The sequence below is a fragment of the Tremella mesenterica genome, assembly GCF_000271645.1.
Source record: "Tremella mesenterica DSM 1558 unplaced genomic scaffold TREMEscaffold_9, whole genome shotgun sequence".
NCBI lineage: Eukaryota > Fungi > Basidiomycota > Tremellomycetes > Tremellales > Tremellaceae > Tremella > Tremella mesenterica.
In genome coordinates, this window is record NW_006711233.1 from 151,864 (window position 1) to 169,762 (window position 17,899).

General features: G+C 47.4%; 5 protein-coding genes across 5 annotated transcripts; 2 read left to right on the forward strand and 3 right to left on the reverse strand.

Annotated features, from left to right (window-relative positions):
• Positions 1-4,683: 4,683 nt before the first annotated feature.
• Positions 4,684-9,284, forward strand: TREMEDRAFT_32602 (uncharacterized protein; the record flags this gene model as incomplete). Its single annotated transcript, XM_007005913.1, is given in 11 exon segments — positions 4,684-4,885; positions 4,940-5,107; positions 5,126-5,181; positions 5,231-5,418; positions 5,470-6,761; positions 6,840-7,579; positions 7,624-7,744; positions 7,793-7,910; positions 8,035-8,389; positions 8,459-8,700; positions 8,816-9,284. The coding sequence occupies 11 exon segments, from the start codon at positions 4,684-4,686 to the stop codon at positions 9,282-9,284; spliced, it is 3,951 nt and encodes a 1,316-aa protein (XP_007005975.1).
• A 106-nt stretch (positions 9,285-9,390) lies between these two features.
• TREMEDRAFT_72031 (uncharacterized protein) lies at positions 9,391-13,609 on the reverse strand (the record flags this gene model as incomplete). The annotated part of the gene is made up of 14 exons (XM_007006196.1): positions 9,391-9,452; positions 9,497-9,668; positions 9,712-9,735; positions 9,779-9,887; positions 9,928-10,091; positions 10,172-10,238; positions 10,283-10,436; positions 10,479-10,597; positions 10,644-10,726; positions 10,844-12,065; positions 12,110-13,195; positions 13,239-13,329; positions 13,382-13,534; positions 13,593-13,609. The coding sequence occupies 14 exons, from the start codon at positions 13,607-13,609 to the stop codon at positions 9,437-9,439; spliced, it is 3,477 nt and encodes a 1,158-aa protein (XP_007006258.1). The 3' UTR covers positions 9,391-9,436.
• A 616-nt stretch (positions 13,610-14,225) lies between these two features.
• TREMEDRAFT_57361 (uncharacterized protein) lies at positions 14,226-15,091 on the reverse strand (the record flags this gene model as incomplete). Its single annotated transcript, XM_007006043.1, has 3 exons — positions 14,820-15,091; positions 14,708-14,771; positions 14,226-14,656 (listed from the first exon to the last, which is right to left on the reverse strand). Coding segments are annotated over exons 1-3 (590 nt in total), but the record flags the coding sequence as incomplete, so codon positions are not given.
• A 558-nt stretch (positions 15,092-15,649) lies between these two features.
• TREMEDRAFT_63732 (uncharacterized protein) lies at positions 15,650-16,342 on the forward strand (the record flags this gene model as incomplete). Its single annotated transcript, XM_007006068.1, has 1 exon — positions 15,650-16,342. The coding sequence occupies one exon, from the start codon at positions 15,650-15,652 to the stop codon at positions 16,340-16,342; it is 693 nt and encodes a 230-aa protein (XP_007006130.1).
• A 925-nt stretch (positions 16,343-17,267) lies between these two features.
• Positions 17,268-17,893, reverse strand: TREMEDRAFT_63733 (uncharacterized protein; the record flags this gene model as incomplete). Its single annotated transcript, XM_007006069.1, has 2 exons — positions 17,268-17,619; positions 17,802-17,893. The coding sequence occupies 2 exons, from the start codon at positions 17,891-17,893 to the stop codon at positions 17,268-17,270; spliced, it is 444 nt and encodes a 147-aa protein (XP_007006131.1).
• Positions 17,894-17,899: the final 6 nt, after the last annotated feature.

Consider the following 17,899-nt stretch of genomic DNA (forward strand, 5'->3'; position numbering starts at 1 on the left):
CGCTACCACCGGTACTACCGTTACTGCCTTGACCATTGGCACCGTTACTACCGTTGGCACCGTTACCGTTGGATGTGCCTTGGGTGCTTACATGGGTGATCTCCTACGCCCGTCAGCAAGCTTCAAAGTCACTTAACGCGACCCACCGTAGAACCATCCCCATACGTTATTTCGACAGGCATGGTACTAGAGGAAGGATCCCAAATGGGTAAATTGTCGTCGGTCCTCTACTTCATCAGCTTGATCCGTCAACCAATCCTATCAACACGAAACAATCAATGTGACGAAATCAAGCAGGAGGAAGAGAAGTGGAACAGGGAGATATAGGTGAGAAAACGCTCACCTGACTACTACGACCGGAGTTGCTGGATGTGTTTTCTTGTGTTCTACCGGGCATTGTGAGTCTTTTAGTTAGCCACATATACACGGTGACAAAGCACGTCTCAGTGTGCTATTCTCATCCTCATCCTGTTCTTCCATCGAGATGTGTCACCTTCTCGTCATTCCACAGATTTCAGTGATTTCTTTCATCTCGTCAAGATCTCGACGGGACTACATCATCATGTTCGAGGTATTATGAGAGACACTACTGATGACTTACTTCTTTTCTGTTGTTTATGACTTATGAGCTGATGCAATAGGAAAGAATAACAATGTATGACTTCCAGGTTTCGGCAACGAGCTATTTATATTGTACAATTCTCTCCCCAGATGGCCCTTATCGCTCATCACATCATACTTATCACGAGATATCACTCGCTTGTCCTTATCAAACCCCATCTTCCTTTGCTCTCAACATCTCGTACGCCAGATCAGATTACGACAAGTTGCGTAACCGCCATGATCAGACTTGGTTTCAAGATTTCTGACAAAGGATCTCTCTCATCTGTGACAACATCTCGAGGGGTATCTATCTCCGATAAGCCAAGATAGTGGATCTCACTTGTCACATGTCTGGTGCAGAAAGGAGGGAGATAGTGATAATAATCTGGACATAAGATGAGGGGGTTGAGATGAATGAAAGAGTTGATAAGACCTAGGACGTATCGGTAAGCTCGCTTGTATGTTATCTGATTGATAAACCTCCACTTCCATCTGGATCGTCTCAGTGAGTGCCATGAAGTTTTATCGACGATATCATAGCTTACGCAATCGGTTAACCGGGGTGTTTTTCAAATACTGTACGAGTACAGTATGATACCATATCATTCACGATGACCCGACTTATCAAATACATTTAGTCACCAGCTATATCTTTACATGATCATCCCTTTCATTCTTCGAATTCCTCTTATGTCCCAATCTTTCCGCAGTTCCACGACTTGTGAGAAGTCGATTCTCAAATCTCACCCCGGGAAAGACGAGTAGTCTGTCACCGTCTCATTCTAACATTCCTTTCCATTTCCTCTCCGCAATTCCCAACCCTCCTTTCACGAAGTGTCACCTACCCTTGTCGTCTGCCCCTCATTCACGTATCTTGAAATGGGGTTGGTGGTCTGAGATTCGTGTCTCGACACGGCGTCTGAGGGGTGACCTGTCTCCTTAAACAAAGTGAAAAAAGGATAGAAAGATTGGTTTACGCCTGTGAAGGAGTCGTCTTGATCACCTTCGTCAATTCTCAGGTTGTACAAACCTCGTTAACCTATCCAATCTTCATGGAAACCCTGAAGATTATGTTGTGATCACAAAACTCTCCACCGTCATCATCCGACCGCAATCGGTCTTTTTACTCAATCGCCAACTCGACTGTAACAATCACGTTCTTTATTCTCTGGAGTTCATCAAGAGTCAAGATCAATCTAGAAGATGGTTCGACTTTGCTTTTCTCAACTAACGCTCTTTCTAACTTTTCTAACACTACTCATTCTACCAGCGGTATCAAGTGTAAAAGTTCCATTTAAACGTGTCAAATACCATTCACCATCTCTTGGGGACTCACATCGGAGAGATCTCCACCCAGCTTCCTCTAAAGATATCCGATTACCTCTTCTTCGTAGAGGACATAGATACCGAAACACTCCCAAAAGAGCCAGACGATTCCAAGTAAATAACGGTATTACATCTTCTTCCTTCATCCCTGGCCATCCCACTCCAGTACCCACTCTTGCACTGGGCAGACGAGCAGACGGAGTCAATAACAGTCTTTCCAGCTCCGCCTCAATCGTATCATCGGCCTTCAACGCTTCTTCTTCTCAACCCTGGTCCGTCACATCTTCGGTCTCTTCGTTGTCCAGCTTTCCCTCTTCATCGTCCGTCGGGGCTTCCTCGGTCAATGCCAGTAGCTCTTCTTCTGGACCTGCCCCTTCCGCTACTCATGGAACAGAACCACTTGACTCTAGTAGTTCAGAAGGAATGACATATGTAATAACGGTGAAAATCAATGACATTGAAGTTCCCATGGTTGTGAGTTCACTGTCTTCTTCCTCCTCCCGTCACAGTGAGGAACAGATAGGGAGGTTGTGACGGAGCTGATATCAGGCCGATACAGGTTCCGTCGTCCCTTGGGTGGCAGCTAAATCGTGTGCCACCTGCATCGCAGCAGGTATGGTGACAGCGGTCGATATTCCTGACGGAGATTGCCAAAAAGGGGTGTTGGGCTATGGTTCGTGTCTTTCACACTCCTTCCACCTTCTCAGACCTCCTCCTCCCATACATTCTCGCTCCTCCTCTCCGGCTCCCTTCCTCACACACAGATGATTTTTTCCCGGAGCTCAGCGAGAGGTCACATACTGAAGAACAGGTGCGGGAAACGTGTATTCAGGTTGCTTCGTCAATGTCACATTCGCCATTGGGGATTTGGTCTTGCCCAGCCTCCGCGTCTTGGCTGCTACGGAGATTGACGATGTGTTTCAATCACAAGCGCCATTCATGAGGTGAGCTATTTCCTTTCGACAGCTTGAAGCAAACAGCTGACCCCTATAGCGGAATATTGGGAATGGGTCTATCAGTGAGTTACTTACTTGATTGATGATGAAATGGTTTGACCATCAGGCCGGTGTTCCTTATGCTGGAGTCACACAACCTCTTATAGCGATGTACGAAGCTGGTGTGATCGATTCACCCACTGTAGGATTCTGGCTCTCTCCTGATCCGACCAAGCCTAGTACGTAAATGTATCCTATTGCTGCATCCCCAACTGACTGTCAGGCGAGATGGACCTGGGTTCCGTCGACAAGAAGTAAGTGTTATATGTCAATGATTTAGATTGAAGAAGAATTAACAAGCAGCACCCATGTCGATCTCACAAAACAAGTATCGACAGCTCATGTGGTCAATCAGTCAGATTCGGCCTTCTCCCCCGCTTGGTACTCTGTACAGGCGGACGCTTTGACGATAGGAGACACCACATTATCCACCAACTTTATCACTATCATTGACACTGGGTCAGTTTTTCTTGTTCTGAGCATTACCACCTTGTTTTGCACTCTTCATTTCCTTGCTTATATGCGTATACCTACATTTATACATTTAGATGTAAGCAAGTTGATATTGGCTCGCTTTTGATAACCCACAATGACATCATACTGACCATTGCAGAACCACAGATTTCTATGTCCCCCCGTCAGTGAGTATCTGGTCTTATTCATCATGCAACATAATTGACACATACAGTGGCAAGACCATTTCTATGCCGCTTTTGGTAACGGTTATCTCTATTGGGTTCACACAGAGTACGGGGACGAGCCCGTTCTACCGTGTCAAGGAAGTAACAATACGATGAGTTTAACGTTCGATGGCGTATCGTTCGACATCAACTACGCTGATATTGTGTGAGTGAAAAGATTACAACTCAACGTGACTTCACTCTAACATCTCTGTCAGGGGATTGTCCATACTGGCGTCATTTAGATTGACAATGCAAAAAAAGATTCCTCACTGACAATTAGGGGTTCCGAGCTCCAGCCGGGCTGGTGTGCAGGATTAGTTGGATCAGACCCGAAGTGTGAGTCATGTCCTCACCACCTCCCCTCTCCTCCTGCATAGCTCACCACATAGGAATTGGAGTGAGTCTGACGATTAGTACACTACGTGCTCGCAGGCGACATGTTTTTGAAGGGCGTATACTCTACTTACGATCTGGTTAATGGGACTGTCACATTCAACGGGCTGAAATAGACTACCTGGATAATCTAATGGGCAGATAGACAAATGTCACTGATTGACCGGGGAGTGTACCTTGGTCCTCTAGTCATTCTCTTGGTGCATGCTAATTCAGAGGGGTTTCCCCAAGGATATATGACTTACTTGCAATACTGACATGACTCATCCATACACTCTTTGTTTCATGCTGACACATCCACACCTTCCTTCCCTTATCTCTTGATGACCTCCACAATTGAGTACGATTTATTGGTTCCGAGCGACTGCAGAGGCCTTATGACTTCCAGGCTTGACGTTCCTACCTCCAGATATGACGCGAGTATCCGAACGAGATCTGTGGTGCCATGAACACCATACTGAAGCATGGATCCTTTGTTGGAAAAGTACAAAGGAAAGCTAAAGCAAAGGAGCACTCAGTCATGTCAATCCATCCAAGATACCATCTTCTCCCGATCTCATTCCCATCTCTTCCTCACTCTCCGCACCTCGATCCACTCACTACCTACCATGGACGTTCCTACTCCTCGCGAACGCGCTCATTCCTCTGATCACCCAGTTCGACCTAATCCCACATCTCAACAAATGAGTCCGACAGGACCTGGGGGACATGTAGATGGTGACGCTTCGTCAGGGTTTGTCACAATTTCCAATTCATGGTCTTCTAATCGGGGTTTCTCCTCTATGGGAGGAACGGCCGCCGCGCCTACCCGACCACTCGCATGGGCTAGTATCAGACATCAAGTGTTGGAGGATGAAAAGGTGGAGGCGGCGGACAAGGGTGGACGTGAGTAGATCATTTCGGTCTTCCAGTGACAAAGGGTAAGATGTTGATGATCAGCTATTGAAGGTTGTTCTCAAGCGGTTTTGGTCACATGTCTTCACTTAAGTCATGAGATGGCACTTCGGGAAGTGGGACAATACGCTTGGACGACACCTATGGTGAAAGATCCCAGAGGAAGTATGATGCGGATTATGAATGGTAAGTCTTTGGCTCATTCAATCAATAGTCCTTCTAACTAAATAGAATACACGAAACAAGTAGAAAATATAGCTCCTCAATCAGGCCTCAATGTCAGAGCTGTGAGTCAAACACAATGTTTTTAAAGTCGTTAAAATACTCAATCATCAGGCTCCCGATCCATCAAAGACGTCTATCCAACAACACTTACAAAAAGCTCGTTTGGCAGCAGGTCCGGATTCGTATGTCGCTGTTATATATTCTGGACATGGTATCCAAGAACCTCCAACAGAGGCAGGAGAGTTGTGGTGTTATGATAAGAGTTTTGAGGAATGTGTTAATGGTGGAGGACCTTCCGAGTAAGTTCAACGCTTGATTTTCGGACAATAAGACGCTAACGATGCCAATAGGTACATCCCCATTCTCTTGTTCGACTTACTCACTTGGGCCGGAGCTGCTTCCTGTTACGTATGGGATTGTGCTCATGCAGGTCGATTCGTTCGCGCCGCCTTAGTAGAGGCAGAAGAAATCGATTCTCAACTTCGTGCAGCAGCACTTCAAAATCCCACCGTAGCCGAACTTCATCCTGCCGTTTATTCCAAACGACAAATTCATTTCGCTGCTTGTGGAGCGGATCAAGTTATTCCTCGAATTCCTGGACTTCCTGATGATCTATTCACATCATGTCTCACCTCTCCTCTTCGAGTTGCTATCTTATATCACAACTTACGCACCTTCCCTTTGACCACGACTCGCACTCAGGAGGACAAGAAACGGGTTGAAAAATACTCTTCAAAATCCCCTGCATACATGGCTGTTTTATGGGAAAATCTCACTCAAGAGATTAAAGATCGACTTTGGTCAGAATTATCTGCTATTTTACACACCATAGCATGGCAAGCTTTAGAAGGAAAAGAATATCAAAAACTCTTTGCTCTAAGTGGTGATATCATTTCCAACCTCGCATGTGGTTTTCTTGTTGCTCAAAAAGTCCTTGGATCTTATCATGTTAATCCCGAAAGTATCCCCAGTATCCCCTCAACCACCTCGCATGCTTTATGGACGACGTGGGAATTGATCATGGACAACTTGTTCGAACAACTTCCCATGTGGTTTGACGAATCGACAGATAGCAGTTGGGTAGAATCTATCAGTTTGGTCAGTTTCATGCAAGATCAACTTGATTCAATATTGGGTTCTGATCAAAGTGCTCGTGAAGACCCCGATGAACATTATCCCACATTATCACGCTTACCCATCATCTGTCAAGCTGCTCTCACTGAACAATTCCGACATCGAGCCGCAACCGCCCTAGATGCCTGTTTACGTGGGTTGGACATAAAAGGTTTGGCTCTTGCCATTCAAGGAGGAGCGCTTGACACAGCTGCTCAATTATTGGCTTTGGACGATCCCTCAATCTCACGTGAGATGATATCCATCTGGGCAAGTCTGGTACGTCAAGATTCGGCAGTTCTCAGCTTGGCGAAAGAAGGGCTCACAGCAAATCGACTCACATCAGTACCATGTGTTAGGTTTTTCTTAGATAACCTCGATCGACATGTCAATTCATTCGATAATGATAGTATCACGACTACAATCCAAACCGCAGCCGTATTATCAACTATCGCAAATTTTGTCGCTGGTCGTAAAGCTCCTCTATTCACGGAACGTACTCTGAAAATGGCTGGCGTCATGGTGGGTCGTAATGAACCCCTCGTTCAACAATGGGGTGCTTTGTTATTGGCAGAGGTACTTGCTAGTATTCGAATCGATGAACAAGTGGATCATCATTTCGACACATTACGCGAACAACTTATCGATCTTATCGATAGTCGTGTGGTGGAAGTACGAGCATGTGCGGTATACGGTCTTTCAAGATTTATCGATGTGACACCAGTATCTGATATCCGTCAAATGAAAGGAGTACTCGATGTCACTAAACATCTTTTACGATATCCTCGAACTGTCGGTTCTCCTCTAGTTCGTAAAGAGTTAGTAAGATTATGGCATCGTGTTTTGAGGAAAGGTGGTCGTTGGACTTCAATCCTCCTTCTCATGTATTTTGTTCAACTCGCTTCCGAGTCAATACCTCAAAAAGTGACTGAATGTCAGGAAATTGCTAGAGATCTTTCCGAACAACTCGATCTCAAGAAGGAACAACATGACTTATTTTTCCCAATCAATAACATTTTCAAATGTCTTCATGTCATGTTACATGATCCTAATAATCAAGTATCTAGTATGGTAGCCACTTCTTTCAAAATCGTTTCAAATGAATTACGTTCACTTGTACGTGAGTCCCATTGGGCCAAATTGTACGATGCGGTATTCCCAGCTGTTCGTGGAGAGAACCTATGGACCGAAAATCAAATAGGAGTACTCAAACATCTCAAGGAAAGATTGATGCAAGTAAGGGACAAACCACCAATGCTCATTAAAAGTTTGGAAGGTTCAGGAAAAGGAGAATGGAATAGTGATTTATTCGAAAAGACGAAAATGTCTCTTCACGCTTACCTCGCCGTGAGTTTATCGTTCCAATGAATTTGAATCGAGCTGAGAAATAGACACAAATACCTCGTATGGTGGAAGAAGAAGATCCAGTTCCTGTGGTGAGATCGAGCGAGAGAACTTGGATACTCCGACATCGGGTATTGGAAGATTCATTGGTTGTCGCTGAACAACAGGGTGGGTGGTATATTGGTTCCCAAGGCCAATTGCTGATGGGTCAATCAGTCGGTTTACCATGGAAATGGAACATGAAAGAGATGAGCACACCAGATCCTTGGTCTTTCATTTGGTATCACAGCTTTAATTCAACGGTTTTGTCATGTAACGAGTCGCCTATCGTCATGTGAGTCATCCTTCCCCTCTCTACCCCCAGTTCCACACAATCTCTTCCTCTCCTACCCTACTGATAACGTTGATGATCTTTAAGAAGAAGAAGTGGGAAGGTTGGAACACGAACTGACTCACAGGTTATGGGACTGGTCAACAGCACGTAAAACAGGTCAAGTCAAACTCAAATCTCCAGCGGGAAGCAAAATCACTTCTGCCCGTTTCGTCAATGAATTACACGAACAAATGGTCGTTTTGGCCGAAATGAATACAGGGGATATTCATGTACTTGCTGGACCTTCACATGAACCATCTCAAATGAGTACCATATCTTCGTTCCTTGCTTTGGACGTACCGCGCACATCGCAAAATTTCAAATTGAGCGGTCATCGGCATTTACGTACCACTTGGTGGCGTCAGTCGGGTAAGTTGGCGGTAGCGGGAGCTAGTGAGGTTCTTAATGTATGGGATTGTCAAGGAGAACGCTGTGAAAGAGTGAGTTTCACTTAGCTCGTATTTGGACCTGGGTAAGGAAAAGGATATAGTATATTCACTGATTATCAGAGCTTACGGACTAATGCCACAGTGGCTTGCAAAACACTCATAACTGAACCGGTTTCAGGTAACATCCTCTTAGGAGGCTTTGCGGATGGTACTGTTCGATTGTTCGATTTACGACAACAGCGTAAGACACCGCTTCTGAGTTACTTGGGTGATACGAGTGAGGATAAGAGAGTCAGGAGCGGCAAGCGAATATATAAATTGGGCGTCAAGTTGGGGGAGAGTAAGCATATCACCACTGCAGGGTAAGTGTTCCTTTTTCCTGAACCGTCAATCCATAGATTCAATTCTTTGATTCAGGAGTGAGCAACGTAAAGTGGGTTGTAGTAGAGGAATGTAAATAGCCTGGCTGACAATCAGGGAGAATGGGATGATAAACATTCACGATTTGAGAATGCTCACTTCACCCACTTCTTCCATCCTCGCCCACGCAGATGGTATGGCATGGGCCTCCTACCAAGCTCATTCCGGTCTCATGTCCACTATCTCCTCTCTCAACCCTCCATCCGGATCTTCGAACCTACACTCCCATAGTCATTCACACGGAGAACACAGCGGGAGACCTCGAGTCAACTGGGGACTTTATCGCTCCACTTTGTCCAATTTGAGCACGGTGACAGAGGACGTCATTACGTTCGCCAATCAGCAAAGCGACGTGTTGGCACAGAATCAAGTACCATATACCGTTATTCATCCCTTGAGACCGTTTTTGGGTATTGGGTACGGACGTAGCTGTCTTTTGAGGGGATCAGGAGTTGGTAAAGGGGAGGACACGGATTCGGGCAGTTATTCGTTCTTGAAAGCGCAGGCCAGGTTTGTGGCCGATTGATTGGCTGTTTGGTACGTACCAACCACCCATACTAGATCTTGAGCTGGGTACCGGAAGATTTGTCCTGCACGGATTCACCTGTGTAGTTGTGAGTAATTAGACTCCGCTCAATGCTATTGATGCATGCAAGATGAACGTCTGATGCTACGTGTTCACAACACGCCCTGGCTATGACCATTAGCAACGTTCGTCCTCACAGTCTCCTCGCTCACCTGTAATATTGGAAAGTGTCGTACATCCTCGTATAATTACTCCCCGTAGAGCTCACGATTAGTCTTTCGAGATACGCATCCACGGCTTGTGTTGTCAAACCCAAAGCAAACCTCTCGCGGAAATGATGGGCCGTTTGCTCGCCGAACAATGCAAAGCAGTCAAGTTTGGAATCTATGGGATGAGCAACTGACTCTTCAACCGGTGATGGACATACCCTTTTGCATAAGCTCGACAATGGCTGTGGGTCAGCCTCAAGACCAGGGACCTGAATGATGACATACTGATCAAGCTGTCCGAATGCTTACGAGCGACTTCAAAGCCCTCCTTGAACAGTTTTCTGAAATACACGTATCCTGGGCTGTGCAAGCCACCCATGATCTCTACGTATTCCTGGCGGTCAGCTACAAAGAAATTGAGGCGCATGACTGACCAAGGGTAGTTTGAAAGGGGCAGCTTCAAAACCCATGTTTCCGCCTGGCGAGTTTGAGAGCATGAAACCGAAGTCAATATGTATCAGATGACCATCACGATCTACCAGGATGTTGCCGTTATGTCTGTCCTTGATTTGCAAGAGGTAGGTCACAACTGAATAACCTAGCGATCAATACTCTACTTATCATTGCGGTCGAGCTCGGGTGGTGGTGATAAGAGGGTGCAGGACATGTGTCACGCACCTGCAAGAGATTTGATGAAATTTCTCTGTGCTCGAGCAAATCTGCCGCTATCTGGCTTGCCATAAGTCTGCACAATCAGGGAGTGTCGTCGAAGCAATATTGACAACTCACATTGACAAAATGATCCATCAAGGAAACATGTCCCATGGGTCTACCCTCCGCAATCCGACGGGCATATTCTCCCTTCTTGATGGAATGGACAGATACCGCATCTGTGATGGTCTCGACTAGACCAGAAGATTCACCAGTAATCAAAATCCGGAAGCTTTCCTTAGCCCTGATACATTGACGCAAAAAGGATACTCACAATCGTACCCAACAATCGCATTTCTCTTCTTTCCAAATTTTGCCGAAACGTTCTATGAGCTGAGTAGCGAGTTGTTCTTGTCGCAAGTCGGTACCAGTCTTGACGATAACGGAAATGACCTATAGCTCTCAGCTCTAGTTGTTGAAAAAGACGTGCAGAGCTTACATCCCAATTAGCCAGATGACCCCACGGTGACGACGCCCGTATTCGAGTTTTCTTTGCTGTCCATGACTCTCTAAACACAGCCGCTGGAGAATATCAGCTCCATTACTTCAACATAGGAAGCACAAGCTGCTGCTTGCAACACAAATGGCATCTGGGTTGGGAAGCAGTACGTTTGCGAAGGTATCGGGAGATGAACTTACCAGAAGGATCAGCCTTGTTCAGCTCCCTCCTCACGATGCCCTCATCCTCTGCAGTCTGCCCGCCACTGGATTGTCCGCCCTCCAGACCGGTGGATTCCGTTTGGTCAGTCATCCGTGCCACTCTTTCTTCCTCAAGAGCCATCATCTCTTCCATGATTCTGTCCTTTATAGCTGCTGCCTGTGTCGCCGCAAGCTTGAGCTTCCCACCGGCACCAGTGACGCCCCCTCCATGAATTGTATCCGGATTGGCGGGCCCATGGGGACTGTTACTGGAGCCCATGATCCAGCCCGTTCCAGGGATCCATGAGAGTTTACCAGAGCCAGAGCTACCCTCTGGCATTGTAGCGACCTGAGACGCATTCAGCTGAGCAAGCATGACAGCCGCAGTCCGCATCCGCTCAGAATAGTCTTCCATGGTGAGCTGCCGCCGAGGAGTTGACACCCCTTCGGCGAAAGATGGGAGGTTGGGACTGGTCGGCATAGATCTACCTTGATCCGTGTCCAGATGACCATTGACTATCGGGGAAGACATGAGCGAGTTTGCCATGATGGGTTGATCATGATGATCATTATTCATGGATGTCCGTCTAGACGGTGTTGGAGGGGCGGGAAATGATGCGCGATCGCGATCCCATTGTGCCAAGTCGAGCTGTTTGTTCTTTGGCGCCGCGGGTAATGGGATTGATTCGGAGATATCAGGGAGCACATCTTTGACGGACAGCTGAGCGCCATACAATTGCTCGACCAAGTCCATTTCCTCCACTTCTTCGATCTTGGACTCTTTCCTTGACTCCGCCGACAATGGAGCAGGTCGTAAGGCTGGTCGTGGACCACTTTTGGGAGGTGTAGGACGGATTGCTTCTGGCATGGGGGCACCAAAGCCATCGGTAGGTCGTACGAGACCTGAATCCTGCTCCTTTTCTTTCTTTCTCCGCTTCATGTCCGCCTGCAATACGATCTTTTTCAATAATTCTCTGTTCTCTCGTCGACTCGGATCGAAATCCAGGTCACCTTCGAGGATTTCCACGTGCAGCAAGAAAGGGGCACGTTCTGCCGAGTTCAGCACCACCGAATCACCAGGCGATATCCGAACAACCCGAGAATGTGCACGTTTTCGAGAATTGCGTGGTCGATCGAGACGAGCTTTGAGGGGTGTTCCGGTTGACGTCTCCCCTCCCTCTTCGCAGCTGTGATCGGCTGCACACCACAAAGGCATGCATACCTGTTTTGATCAGCCTTACATCAGAACGACAACGTGGAACCCACCTCGGCAGGTAGATTGTGATTCAAACTGGTCAACTCGGCTCGTAAAGCACTGACTCGAGCTGGCTTTGGTACCACCAGCAAACGATTACTGATGTCTTCAAGGATGAGCAGAAATCGTACTTCGCTTCTGCAGTAGTGACTTCGTAACAACTGTCTCTGAGCGCCGAGACTGTACGTCGCCAGGAGTGTATCTGCGGTCGGTGCACGCTCGGAGGGGTGCAGTCTACGAAGGGCTGAGTGATGAGGCTTTGAGGAAGAGAAGTCTGGGACAGAGTAGAAAGGCTGATGAGTTTGTCGAGGGGGAGTGTTCGATCTGCTCGGGCCGGCGCTTTCGGGGACGTTTTGCGAGAAGGGATCTGTGTCTGTCGGAGGAGGCATGGGCGATCCCATGGGTGAAAAGGGAGGTGTTTGAACCTTAGAAGGCGGTGGAGAGTATAGGACCGGAGCGGTCGAAGCTGGATGTGGAAGTGTGAAAGATGAGGAGTTTGCTGGTGCAGTGGATGGCAGACGACCATGCAGGGATTCGGATCTAATCAAAGCAACCTGGCCTTTCCTCGGCGGACTGGGTGAGGCCGTTTTCTCTTCTTCGTCCGAACTGTGATCCTCCTCTACACTTGTCTTTTGAATTGTTGGCTTGGTCTCAACGGTGACATCCGCTCCGCCCTGCTGGTCGACCTCGACTCTAGCCCGTGATTCACCTGCGTCATCTCTAGGACGGCGACCTTGAATAACGGCCCACTTCCCAGCCATGTCCGTGAGACCAGGCATGGCGATTCCAGCTACGAGTGCACCCATACCCACCAAAGCAGGAGAGACATGAGGGTTCACCCTGACCGGAGGTCCGCGGACATCGTCAAGATGTTTGTTCTTCATGATGGAATTCATTGGGGAATCGAGAAGTGCAACGGTCGATGCGGGAGGAGAATGTGGGAGGGAACGATACGGAGAACGTGATGGCTCGGGAGGATCACCAAATATAATCTCATGACATCGATGTAGGACGCGTTGACATATGGCAAAAGGACGAGGGTTTGTAGTCCTAGTGGGAGTGAGATCACGCAAAGCAGCTTGCATGAACCAAAATGTCTGAGCGTCAGTCAAATGCGATAGTTGTCCAAAGATGACTTGCAAGCATTGCAGAGTGTGTACTCTCCTCGGCTCTTTCTAATACGAAGGCTTCGAGAGCGTTTGAGGAGGTGGGGTAAGTTAGTAAAAGATGACTGATATGTCAACGTGGTACCACAAATGTTCAGTGATGAAAAGTACACTGACCATATCTGAGGCCAATAGAATTCGACCTCTTCCGCAGGCATTGATTTCATCCTCCAGCATAGGTAGTGGGAGATCCCGATGGAATCAGGGTAGGTTTTGAGGTAATGCATGGCGACAGAGATTGAGAAAAAGGGAGAGAGAAAGAGACGAAGGCTTGAACGTTAGCAAGAATGTAGATGATGGCTGTCATAGCTCTCAAGATAGAACTCACAGGAGTGCGTGAGACATCGTGAATGATATTTTGACGTTTATGGTTCAAGCTGAGTAAGGAAGAAGGAGACGGGTGTTACCCAAGCCTACTAACGTCGGGTTGATGGTATACTGCCGTGGGTGGGGGACAAGGAGGCTTCCAAAGGTGCGCCCGTTCTTCCTAGCCGCACTCGGGTCACCATACGGCGTTGTCGCAGACGAGAGCTTGTTCACGGCATAAAAGGATACAGGGGACACGGGGGATGAGGAGAAGATAGATGGAGGAGGAGGTTAGTAAGAGGAAAGAATGCGAAAGGGGGATGAATAGAGAATGAAGGAAGGAGGGAAAAGAGGTTGCCAGTCGCGCTATGGAAGTAACTAACTTGAGTAGAAACTTGGTTGAGCATCAGCCTATGAACTATGGGCTATCATCCACCATGGGCCATACTTCAGTCTAAATGATCCAAACTTCAGCACTCATCTCCAGGCCATGCACCTCAGCTCTAGTTTGCCATCATATCTTATTCAAGAAAATGCTTAGTGAGGCTCATACAAACAGCCCGAGCAGCGTCATAGCCAAGATAGACTCTTTAGGGGTAGGTTGCTGCCCCACATGGCCATGAGAGTGACTTGGTCTAAATGCATACATACACGAATGATTTGGTGCTACGTCTAACGTCACAATGCCAATGGATGTTCTCGAGCTACTTCCTCTTCCTCTTCCTCTTCATCACCAATACCAAACGTAGCATGTGTGGCACCTTCACCGCTCAGCGAACTATCGCTATCGTCCAATTCGATCGGTCCTCTATTCCGCGCAGACCTCCTTCCTCTACCACCACCACCACCACCACCACCACCACCACCACCACCACCACCACCACCACCACCACCACCACCACTGCTCTTCGTCAGTCGAGCCTGAGGAAAGACTGATCCCAGGGGAGGCGACGACGACACTTGGTGAGCCGGATGGACAGGGGAAGGATCTTGGGGTGGATTATCGATGACGGGTATATCTTCCAATGCGTGCGTGGGTAAAGAATCTGTCGATGCATTGTTGGTGACAAAACTATGTGAAGCTGGCTTGAACATTCAGCTAAGACTTCATATTTATAGTCGGAAGGGAAAACTCACTCCATCATCCTCCATGGAAAGCCTGACGCCGCTTGGGGAAGGAAGTTTCGCTAGACTCTTCAGACTATGGTCATCAGTCATACCTAGCGACAGGGAGAAATAATCGACTGACCTAAAGTCGCCATCGTATCGCCGTCTTCTACGCCAATAAATATAGCCAGCACAAGCCAGCACAATGAGAGAAAGTGGAAACCAGTATGAATGGGGTGTCGGGGGACTGGAAGGATCATTAGGCGATGCTCCGTCCTCGGTCTGTTGTCGTCGAATCAGAAAAGGGGACATGACCGTCAGTCAAACGAGTGCCAGATATCTCTCTGCAAGGCCGGTGTAGGCCGATGAGAGGCTGAGATTGTGTCCAATGTCCCCAATTTGGTGAGCTGCGATTGAATAGAGAGAGGGAAGGAAGAAAGAAAGGAAGTGTGAGTTGGATGCTCCGTTGTGGCGCAAGTTGTGTGTGGCACTTTTGGCAGATTGGTTTGGGAGCAAGTCCTGACGCAGGGTCCTCGTACTCATACTTGTACAATACAGACAAATTGTGAGCACGTCTTACTTGACAAGTCGTTGCGATATCAATCGTCATATGTCCAAACGCATCAAGTGGAGGTGTCTCACTCTCCGAAACCGCCCCCTTTGTTCCCCAACTTCGTCATCCGTCGCCATAGGGAACGTAGCTGATCCCCAATCATGGAACGATTTTCTTAACTTTCCATTGTAGCCCCGTGTTGAGGTGACAAAGGTGCTACACTGACATGTCCCAGATCAGAGGTCAAATGAGGGCATCTAACGTCTTATGAAAGATATATAGCCCTTCTCAATGATCATGTTCTAGTAATCATTCATCTCTCTTCCACTCAACAACATACTTACAAGTACTGCCGTCTCCACACACCATCCTCAAGGATCTTAGCTTCATCAAAAAAGCAGGATCAATGAATCTATAACATGTCCAGTCTCATTTCGGAAGATCTGGAACCTTTCTATTGGAACAGGGATGGGCCTCTACATGATGCCGATTTCGAGAAGTTATCTGATGATGACGCACCTTTGATGTTGACCAATGAGTCGTGTGCAATGAGAGTCGATTGTACAGAAGAAAGAGAGCATCGACATTTCTTCATGTCCACTCAACAGGATGAGGAGTTATATTCACTCACCAAGATCTACGAAGGGGATCGAGGGGATGAAATGGCTTTCGAGTGTCAAACTTATGGAAAATGGCGATCAACCATCTATCCGGAACAAACAGCTCAAGGTCAAACTGAACGTTTACTCCTAAGTGAAGCTTTTGAGGGGTGCTTAACCCAAGAGCGTGTTGTTCCAATTAATCCACTATCTGCCCAACCGCAACTTTGGATATTCCCCAATGATAATATCGCATCCAAGAATAACTCAGGTATTGCCATACATGATCCTCCAGAAACTCTTCAACCTGAGTCAATGGCACCAGGTTTAGTACAAGCCTTAAATGCTCTGACTGGTGAGACAGACATAAGAAGTCGTAAAATCACTATGGAGGAATGGAGGACAGAAGGTGGGACTTTGCCTATGTTAGATCCTGATCAGAATGAACACCATTGGAAGGTGGTCGATTTGAAAGATTTGATTGAGACTGTCACACTTTCCGCTGACCGTTGAGTGACTGGTTGTACACGGTGTAGATTTCTCTGGAGGATCTTTGGAAAGGAGAGACTGAATGGGAGTATTGGAGGAAAGAGACGGATAATTGATCATGTACTTTGTACCCATTCTGTCACGGTGCAGAACCCTCGTACGCTTCTTACGACCGACGGCAAATGACTTTGTGAGTGACAATCTTCTTGGATCTCAAATCTTGGATGGAGTTTGAATCGATGAAGTTTGCAATGTAATAGCTTCTTATTGTACTAACTTTCTATTGCCAAGACTACAACTGTCACATGTCACAAAGTACTTATGACATCTGTCACCGGACAAAACCCTCGTATGCTTCCTACAACTGACGGCCGATAACTTCATGGGTGACAAGCTTCGTGGGACTCGATGTTCTGTCAGAGATATGAAATAGATACCTTCGTAGTTTAATAATTCCTTCGCACTCTAATGACTTCTACTACTAAGTCAACAACCGGAGATCATTGAAGATCCTTGGGAACTTAGGTCCTCAAGTATTTCATTCAACCCGAGTCACCGAGCTTCGTGCCAGACAAACTTTGTCCTTTAGCTAGCTTTGTGTCTAATTAACTTCCTGATATCCTAAGCTTGTACCTCTCTAACTTTGACCAATTCAAACATCCTACCTGATTAATGTGGTCCCTGGCAATGTTATTTTACTAATATCTTTGTAGGCGGTAAAATTCGTGTTAATTGGATCATTGCCGGCAACCGATGTCCGCAGGAACCTCTCTACTGCAGAGAAGAAAGTGATGTCAGGCGACGCCGAGTGACAACCGAGAGTTCAAGAGAACGGAGGAACCACAGCGAACACTGGCTGCATTTAAGGAAAGGAGATCTGCTGGTTCATCAAGACGTGGGGGAGCACAACGTTCAAGTAAGTCACCACCAAACAGTAGAAGCGTCTGTGTCATGACCGGGTAGCGAGCCCGCGATCATAAACCGTCCTAAAAGGCTCAATATCAACTCTGCTAGTGAGAGTTGATCTCGCTATAAGTACTGGTCGTGACACATTCCCCTCCTTCAGGGAAGCTGGCGTCTCGACAGCAGTACTTCTGAACCCCAAACCCCGGCAGGCCCCCCCCAAGCCTGTGGGTTTGCAAGTCAGGTACCCTCGGCAGGTATTCACGCTCTCGGAACTCGAACTAGGAACTAGGAATGTCGAATCCTCCGATTCGACCATGGGATGGTTGGCGACCCCAGACCAACCTCTCAGGATGAAACCTGAGCTCAGGGTGAAACCTGAGAAGGGGTGCTGACACCTGCAGCCAGCACACCCCACACATAAGGTGAGAGCCGTGAATCGAACGTCTGACCCGTTAGAGTTGATATTCTGTCATGACCGGGTAGCGAGCCCGCGATCATAAACCGTCCTAAAAGGCTCAATATCAACTCTGCTAGTGAGAGTTGATCTCGCTATAAGTACTGGTCGTGACAGTCTGACAGTCCTAGGAGTGGTTCCGGAGCGATCCACCATAATGGTGATGAATGTGGAGATGGGACAGGTACCGCATCTTTTTGATCCGGAGCTGTCATGATGAT